General features: G+C 38.3%; 1 protein-coding gene across 1 annotated transcript in view; it reads right to left on the bottom strand.

Annotated features, from left to right (window-relative positions):
* Positions 1-1,169: 1,169 nt before the first annotated feature.
* LOC129872458 (uncharacterized) overlaps positions 1,170-9,967 on the bottom strand; it is a 43,905-nt gene continuing 35,107 nt past the window's right edge. Inside the window, exons 4-5 of the mRNA XM_055947444.1 lie at positions 1,562-1,604; positions 1,170-1,367 (exon numbers count right to left, since the gene is read on the bottom strand). Of these exons, the coding sequence (XP_055803419.1) occupies positions 1,170-1,367; positions 1,562-1,604 (241 nt within the window). The remainder of the gene's footprint in view (positions 1,368-1,561; positions 1,605-9,967) is intronic.

Raw genomic sequence — 9,967 nt, 5'->3', positions numbered from 1 at the left:
AGAAGCATATTTCGAACAACTTTTTGAGGATCAAAATGTCAATACAATATTTTGGTTTCTTGATTCGTTCTTCGTTCTTGTGATTCAAGGTTTACTTTTACATAAATGTAAGTATTGTTTTATGAATTCTACATCAATTATTGATACATTACCTATGAATATGAGTAGCTAAACCCATAACTAGGATTGTGGGAACCATGATGGAATAACGAAGTAGGCAAACGTATAAGCAATTTTTGTCCATTGTTTAGCATGCATTGCAGTTTTCTTCATCTTGTTCTCCTTTAAACAAGTGCAGGTATTAAAAATCTCTTATATTAATAACTTACTCGGGAGAAGGGTAGTGATTAGGAAAAGAAAACTACAATGGAGATTCAAAGTTAAAAACCTTCTTCTAAGTACTTGAGTATTGGAGGGGATAGTTTTCTGAGGTCAAAGCAAGGGTTAGTTAGATACACATTCGGAGATCGGAAGGTAAAGAATAAAATTTATCTAATAGGACCAAAAATTATTTAGATGTATATAGCTTCCTAGATTGTGCATGCTACGCAATGAAACGATATCACCAATACAAGACGACAACTAAGTTACATGTCATGCGGAATACAGTCCTAGTTACCCTCTCATTACTGTTCAAACCATAAGTCTATTTTACTGTGTTACTGCGAGCATTGTTAATTTTTAGTAATCAAACAAATAAAACCCCAAGTTTACTTTATGCATTTTTACTTTCGGCAAATAGTTATTACAACTGAACATAAATGCTAGTAGACCTATTTTCTCTGCATTTTCTGTGGGTTCGACCCCAATGTAGTTGGGTTCTACATTTGATAGCAACCACTTTATACTTATTAATTAGAGTGTGAGTTTGAGCGTATAAAATTTTGATGCCATTGTCGTGGAATATGGCTTTGATATACTATATTAGTATTGTTTCGGTTTGTAGTCTTATTTCCTAATTTTATTTTTGTTTCTTTTTTTTTGTGTAGGGTGTAGTTTTTTGCATGCCCAATACCTGAAGTATGGGTGAACTACTGCTCCTTTACAATCCTAAGCTAAAGAAATCTATTCGACAACTAAATGTAGAGAGCAAAAGGTGTAAAGATTGAGAGAACTTGAGGAGGCTCAGGATGAAGCCAACAATGGTAACAATGATAATCTGAGAATGATCACGAAGATATAGAAGATGAACCATAATATGTTCCACCAGTTCCAACAGATAGAGTTAAACAGCGGCCCATTGAATTTGCTCCGGAGGATGATGATCTAGATATGGATAGAATTGGATCCACTGGGGATATAGTTCTTCCTCCACTGCCACCAGGCATAAATTTCATCATTACTAGCACCATGCTGCCACTCTTAAACTAGAAAAAACTATTTAAAGGAACAGTAGGAGATAATGCGCATCTGCACTTGATGAACTTCAGTGCAATATGAAAATCTTTTGACATCCCTGAAGTTTAGAAAAATAGTGATTCATCTGCGACTATTTCCATTGTCTCTATCTGGGGAGGATATCAAATGGCTAAATAATATCCCGCATGATTTGATCACTAACTAGAGAGAACTGAAGGAAGCATTTCTGGGATGATTCTTCCCACCTTCAAAAAAGTTGCAAATCAAAGATGAGGTCAATGCACACAAACAGCTCCCTCATGAAAAACTTTATGACTCATGATTGAGATTCGGTAAGAAGTTGAAATAGTGCCTAAATCATAATCTGACAGACAAGCACTTGATGGAGTTATTCTACAAATCATGCAACTTTATGACTAATTCGGTAGTTGATCAAGCTTGTGGTTGATCATTCATGTCTAAAACTTTCACGGAGGTATCGTTTATCTTTGACCAGGTTTCAAAGACTAGAAGGTCTTGGAACACAAGATATTTATTGATAGGAGTCATGGGTTATACATTCGAGATGTCGACTGAGCATAAAAGGAGAAAAAAAGTGAGATCAGGACATGGATCACATAAAAACCCAAATAAATTTGTTGACCAAGCATTTATTATTCAGAGGTGCTGTGAAAGTAAATGCAGTTGGGAGTGCAAATAGGTACAATGAGAAATATATAGATTTTGATGAGGAAGCTAAATATTTGAACAACCAAGGGGTTTCCAAAATTACAACTTCAAAAAATCAAGGTCAGAACTTTGAGAAGGATGGCTACTATGATCGGGATGGAAACCGTGATCAAAGGAAGTAGCAAAAAAAATATGACTTCAAGAAAAACCGAAGCGGTATGTATGTGCCTTCTAGGAATAGAGATCGAGCTGGGAATGGTTCTGGAATTCAAGAATAGAATATATGCTAGCCAAGGTTCTACTTAAGGTAGATTCGACTGTTGAGGGTGTCAAAGATCTGAAAGGTGATATGTCCAACATGGTTCAATTGGTAGATTCACACTCTACTGATATTAAATAGTTAGAGCTTCTAATAGGACAATTATCAGAGGAACTGAATCAGAGGAAGAATGGCATACTTCCTAGTGACACTGTACAAAACCCAAAGAAAGATGGGAAATATATGGCCATGACAACTAGAATTGGTAAGATAATTCAGGGACCAAAACCTGCAAGTATTGAGTAGGAAAAGGATGTTGCATCCAACATTGATGAGCAGGCATAGAGTGGTACTAATGAAGATATTATGGTAGATGATAATGATGAGGATGGGGAGGTGGTAGTGAAGCCAAAGCTGATGGACAAATCAAAAGGCACACAGCAAGTTGATGTGGAGGTAGTACAACCATTTCCATTGATTCGCAAACCGCCTCCTCCATTCCTATATAGATTAAAGAAGAAAGTTGAGGATGGAAAATTCTTGAAATTCATTATTATTCTAAAAGAACTATCTGTGAACACATTGATATAGGCGTTAGAGAAAATATCGGGCTATGCAAAATTCATGTAGGACCTGGTTACTAAGAAGAGAAAAGTCACTTTTAAGCTGGCCAATAACCCACACCATTGTATTGTTATTGCTATAAGGTCGTTGGCTGAAAAGAAGGAGGATCCAGACACATTTACCGTTATGTGCACTATTGGTGCATTCAACTTTACAAGGGTTTTGTGCGAATTGGGAGATACTATCAAACTCATGCCACTTGCGAGCTATAGACAGTTGGGCTTGAAAGCACCCAAATTGACTATAATAAGGTTGTTCATAGCTGACCGATCAGTAAAGAAAACTATGGGAATTCTATGTGATATGCTGGTGAGAGTTGACATATTCATATTCCCAACTGATTTTGTCATCTTAGACTGTGAGGTGGACTTTGAAGTTCCCATAATATTGGGAAGGCTATTTTTTTGCCACAGGTAGAGCTTTGGTAGATACGAAAAATGGCAAGCTCACCTTCAGGCTAAATAATGAGGAATTCAAATTCAATATGTCCAAATCAATGAATCAGCCTATAGGCATAACCGTGATATTCGTGATTGATAAATATGATGAAGCAGATATTGAGGTATCTATTAAGGAAAGGTTCACTATTGAGACTTTGGCTGCCATGATTATGAATTTTAAGGGTTTTTCATAGAGAAGTATGATGAGATTGTAAATGCTTTGAGGGCCTGGGATCACACTATTGTGCTTCTAAAAAGATAGATCTTAATCTCAAGAATAGACCAACTCCTCCTGCCAAACCATCCACTAAGGAGTTGTCGACTATACTTAACTGAAAGAGTTGATATGTCATATGAGGTATGTATTTTTGGGTTAGAATAACTCTTTGACAGTCATTGTTGCTGCAAATCTGAATGAAGAGTAGGTTAAGGAACTTGTCAAGGTCCTAAAGAGATAAGAAAGCAATTAGTTGGACCATTGCAGACATTATTGGAATACCCCCTAGCATTTGCACTCAAAAAATTTAGTTAGAGGGGGATTGCATTCCTAGAATTTAGCACCAGCGGAGACTGAACCCACATGTGCAAAAGGTAATGAAGAAGGATATTATCAAGTGGCTTGATGCAAGTGTTGTTTATCTAATTTTAGAAAGTAGTTGGGTCGGTCCTGTAAAGTGTGTGCCCAAAAAGAGAATTATGATAGTTGTTGCTATTAACAAGAATGAGTTAGTTCCACTTTGGTCTGTCACAAGGTGGTGAGTCTGCATGGACTATAATAAACTCAATAAATGGACCTTGAAAGAACATTTCCCAATATCTTGCATGGACCAGATGTTAGACAAGTTGGTAGGTAGAGGTTGGTATTGCTTCCTAGATGGATACTCCGGCTATAATCAGATTTATATAACGCTAGAGTATCAAGAGAAAACCACTTTTACATGTTAATAGGGCTTATTTTCTTTCAAGCACATGCCTTTTGGATTATGTAATGCGCCCTCTACACTCTTCAGGTGTATGATGTCGATCTTTTAAGATTTAGTGGAGGATATTCTATAGGTATACTTGTATGACTTTTCTATGGTAGGTGATACTTTCGATGACTGTTTGTTCAATCTTAATAGGGCATTGCAGAGATATTAAAAGGAAAACCTAGTTCTTAACTGGGAAAGTGCCACTTCATAGTCAAAGAAGGTATAGTGTTGGGATAGAAGATTTCTGAGAAAGGTCTGGAGATGGACAAAACAAAGATTGAGGTTATTGAGAAGCTTTCTCCTCTTATCTTTATGAAGGGTATTCAAAGTTTCTAGGGACAAACAGGCTTCTATAGGAGATTCATCAAGAATTTCTCTAAAATTGCACATCCCTTGTGCAAGTTGCTGGAGAATGAGGTGAAGTTCTATTTTGATGAGGCATGTATGGAAGTGCTCCAGTGCCTGAAAGAGAAACTGATTTCAGATCAAGTGATTGTTGCTCTAGACTGATATGTATTATTTGAGATCATGTGTGATGTCCATGGTGTCACTTTGGGGGTTGTGCTACAGAATACTATACAAGCAAGGCATTGAATGCAGTCGAGAAGAACTACACTATTATTGAGCAGGAGTTGCTAGTAGTTGTTTATGCCTTTGAGAAATTTAGAGCATACCTTCTAGGTACAAAAGTGATAGTGCGCACTGACTATACAACTATGAGGTACTTGATGGCATGCAAAGTCAAGGTTGATTAGATGGGTTCTCTTGCTACAAGAGTTTGACTTTGAACTCAAGGACAGAAAGGGTTGTGAAAATTAGGTAGCAAACCACTTGTCGATGTTAGAAGCAAAGAAAAGAGATGGGGACGATCTTGAGATTAATGACTCATTCCCAAATGAGCAGGTATTAGTCGCTACTCTTGACCTCATTCCTCGGTAAGATGACTTTTCCAACAATTTGGTTAGTGATATGATGTTGAGGACCTGACATTGAGGTGGTGTATGACACAAGCTGAGATGCAGAGTATTATTGAGGTGTGTCACTCTTCTCCAGTAGATGGACATCATAGTGGAACCCGAAGAGAAAAAAGGTGCTTTAATATAGATATTATTGGCCCACCATCTATAAAGATGCATATGATCTTGCGACGAGTTACAACAAATGCCAAAGGCAAGGTTCTATATCAAGGCTCCAAGAATTACCTATGACTCTAATCTTGGAGGTTGAGCTTTCTGATATCTGGGCCTCGACTTCATGGGACCATTCATGAGTTCATATGGGAAGAAATATATTTTAGTTACCCAGTTTGGCACTCCAAGAGCAAGCATTAGTAATGGGGGTCCTATTTTTACAACAAGATCTTCCAGACACTATTGGCCAAATACATTGTGAAAAATTGCAAAGTGGCTACCCCATATCACCCTAAGTCAATCGGGCAAGTTGAAGTGTCAAACAGAGAAATCAAGGAGATATTGGCTAAGTCTTTGAATGCAAAGAGAACTGACTGGGCAAGAAAACTTGATAATGCATAATGGTCATATCAAACAACTTTCAAAACAACTATTGGAATATCTCTACATCAGTTAGTGTTACGAAAGGCATGTCATTTGCTTATTGAGTTTGAGCACAAGGCGTTGTGGGCACTAAAGAACCTGAATCTGAGTTGAAGCAAAGCTGCCAATATAAGGCTATAGGAGATCAACAAGTTGGATGAGTTCCATTTGAGGGAATAAGAGAGAGATGCTTTGTTCAAAGAAAGAATGAAGGTATATCATGATCGGCGTATTGAGAAGCAAGAGTTACTTGGTGTTGCTGTTGAATTTTAGTCTCACTATTTCCCAAAAAGCTGAAATCCAAATAGTATTGCCCTATCAATATAGCACATGTATTTCCACATGGTGCAATTGAAATCGAAATGCGGGATGGGCACACGTTCAAAGTGAATGGTAGTGTGTGAAGCTGTACTTGGGAATAAAGGAAGAAGCAAAGATAGTTGAAAAGCTACAACTTGATGAAGTCTGGGTACTTAAGGAACCCATGCCATGCCGCAATGTTGAATCAGGTGCTTCATGGAAGGCAATCCATTAGGAAGCTTGATGAATTTTGAGTAGTGAAGTGACCCACATCGTGCTATGATGTTAAATCAGCGCTGCTTGGGAGGCAACCCAAGGATTGTACTTGTAATAGATAGGCAAAATTTTGTTTTAAAGTTTTTATAGTGTCACGATGTGTTTTGTGAGTGTAGGGAACCAACAAAGGATAAAACCTTAGGAGCAAAACCAAGAGACCTCACCACAGTCCACTACAAGGAGTATGTAGTGCACCATGGCCCATGGTATATGAGCATAAAGGCAACAGGAATAGAAAAGTTTCAGGTTCACAGTTGGGTTTACGGCCCGTAAAAATCTTCACAGACCGTTAAGCATTTTGTGAAACCTCAGGTAAGCTCTTAAACTTTTTCTCCAAGGAAAATACAACGAAAGAGACCATGGTATGTGGTGCTTTTCACGGGCATAATCATGAATCGTGAAAATAGATCGGCTAACCAAAAATTAGACCCAACCTTATTTTAACCCATTCTAAATATCCCAAATTTGTGAATGAGTTTTTACCGAAATGTCACCCAAATACGGGTTATTTCAAAATCCCCAATACTAAAAAACTCCCTCGTCGATTCCAAACTTGCAAATTTTCCTCCGATCTATTGATTGCCCCTTCGTGAAGTAATTCAAGTGTGCTGTGAATGTCAAGATTCCTTATGCATCAGTCTCCAAGCCTAATTCAGTCAATTTGAACAATGAAAGTATGTATCCCATTGAACTCACTATTTATTAATGAAAATTGGGTGTTGGTCTAGTTTGTGTTTGTAAGTCATTAGCGGTATCTTTGATTTTAATCACTCATATAGTGCTTAAATTGTGTGTATGGGATTCTTTATTTCAGTCAAATTTGAAGTTAACAATAAATACACTATGTTGTTGTGAATTAAGGCATGAAAATATTGTACAGATTTGTTGTTGGGGCTGAGTTCTTTTAGTGTGTGGTTAATGTAATTAAAATTGTAGGCATGAAAATTTTGTCAAAGATTTGTTGTTGGTTCATTTAGTGTGTGCTTAATATGATTGAAACTATGGAATTAAACCCTTGTTGAAAGCATGGGATGGAAACACCATTGTTGAACTGTTATGCATGGGGAAGAAGGCCCTTCCACGGGCCATATTGCACTTAACGGTCCATGGTAAATTCTCATTTCCCTCAAGATAGGAACATAAGGAAATCTTTCTAAGTGAGGTGTCACAGGAAGCTTCAAGGTTTGTGAACCTCTTCAGGACCGTGAGGTGAATCGTGATCCACACTTAGGATATTTTCCAACCTATTCTATAAAGCCTCTCACTGGAACCCCTTTCACGATACCATCTATGGGTCGTGTAGCTCTTAACAGCTCGTGATGAGTGCTCGTGCAGAAAAAGTGGACAAAAGTTCAAAAACACTAGGAAACTAAAAATCCCAAAAATAATTAGTTTTAATTCTGCTTTTTCGTGTGATTGCCCTATGATAGATTAAGCGACATCATTCTTAAAGGACATCGACATATTTGAGTACCCATAAAAATTCATCATATTTGTTTGGTAACTTCTAACTCTTTTGTCTCCTTTCCAAGTACCATGGGACCCAAGCACATGACTCCTCAGTCACGACTACACAACTCACCTTCTGAGGAATCAGCTGAAAATTTGGATCATAAGTCAGGAAATAAGGCATCTAATGGGTTTAAAGTACAATGTACTACGATTGTCTCCCCTCACTCACCACGTACTACTAGAGCTACAGTTGTTGGTGAGGTTGAACCAGGCAGTCCTAGTCTGAAGAAAAGATGGCGAGTACACAAATAAGCAAAATAGTGAGGATAAACAGTCCGAAAATGAGGCTAGTGGTTCTGGCAGTGGCGAAGAAGAAGTTGAGAGCGGAGATAATATTAAGAGGCATGCAGCCGCTCGGGAATCTGATCCAATCATTGGAATAGCTCTTATTAATTTCCTACGAATAAGATGGACTATACCAGGAGCCCAACAAATCTGTGATAACAACCTATCCAAACAGTCTAGCAGTCTTAGCATAAGGGCCATAGTTCCAAAGATTCGGGTTACCACCGACAACTTATCATCAATGCTCGAGATCAAAGCCTTATTTGATAGCCACCAGTTTAACTAAATAAGTAGACCACATGAGTACTACGATGAGTAGCTCACATACGAATTATATTTTGCCTATGCTGCTGTAATGACCCTCCAGTTTATTTTTGAACTTAAACATTCATTATATTGTTTATAACATTCTTATAGCGACTCCACATCATTTATGACTTGCTGGCACTGACTGTTTGATCGTTTGGTCATTCGTTTGGGTTTTTGACCCGTCTCCCTATTTTGGATCTTTTATAACTTAAAAAGTTCACTTCGACCCTAACCTCAGGAAAACAACCTCAGAATGGAATTCAGATGGTTCCATCAGCTCTAGAGTGGCCAAATTATGCTAGTGGCATGGTCGGCATGAGTACCGAGGCAATCGTTATGAGTTTAAAACCATTTAGCGCTTTTTCCTTTGAAATTTAACTCACGATTGACTTTGGTCAACCATCTTAGAAAATGTGCTCGAATAAAAATTCTGACAGCATGGTTAGTTCCTAAATATCTATTTTGGTCTAGAACGACCCTTCGTTCGCTTTCTGAGGCTTTCGATCTAATCTTGAGGTCCATTGTGGAATTTGACTCAAAATGTCCCTTGGATGTGGGACCCACTTTCAGTCGTAATGACCTCGTATAGAAATTTCAACTGCACCATTGATTCCGAAATATCAAATTTGATGGGGTAGCATATATCATTTGTGTGCATGGGATTCCAGATGAATTCCAAGCATCCCGTTGGAGTATTTGAACTTAGTGAAAACTCAACTTCTAGCTGATATCTAGTGCAGCACAAAGTACTATCCACGATCACGGGCCCTTGGCAGCATTCAGGAGGTCCATGAGTTTGTTCTCTCTAATTGTGGAGACATGGCCGCATTCGCGGAGGTCCATGAAGTTGGTCTCTGAATTCGCGGAGCCTTGACCACGCTCACGAAGGCTTAAGTCTTTTGCCTCCATGATCGTGGGCCTATGGCTGCGTTCACGAAGGTCAAGTTTCTTGACCTCCATCTTCGCAGAGCACTATAGTCGTGTTCGTGAAGGCCAATGTCCTAGTCTTTTAATAAAGACCAAGGACGATTTTCAGCTCATTCTTCAAACTTTAAACATCGATATTTCCTCCATTTTAAGCTCAATTTAGGTAATTCAGAGGTCCAAATTCAAGATACTTTCGTGGGGAATCTAGTGGTGAGCTTAGAAATATGAGAGGAAGATTTGTGTAAGGTAAAAATTCATAATTAGCCACTAGTTTAGTTATTTTCAAAGTGATGATTTGTTGAACTTTGGAGAATTGTAACTTGGTCAATTTAACCCCATTTTTTTTACTATCTGACCTTTTGTCTTGTTTTCCTCTCTTGAGCCGAGGGTCTTTCGGAAACAGCTGCCCTACCTTTCAAGGTAGGGGTTAGGTCTGCGTACACTCTACCCTCCCCAGACCCACATGGTGGGATTATACTGAGT

Source organism: Solanum dulcamara, chromosome 11, assembly GCF_947179165.1.
Source record: "Solanum dulcamara chromosome 11, daSolDulc1.2, whole genome shotgun sequence".
Taxonomy (NCBI): Eukaryota; Viridiplantae; Streptophyta; class Magnoliopsida; order Solanales; family Solanaceae; genus Solanum; species Solanum dulcamara.
The sequence above is the reverse complement of the archived record's forward strand: the minus strand, read 5'-3'. Positions and strand labels throughout refer to the sequence as shown.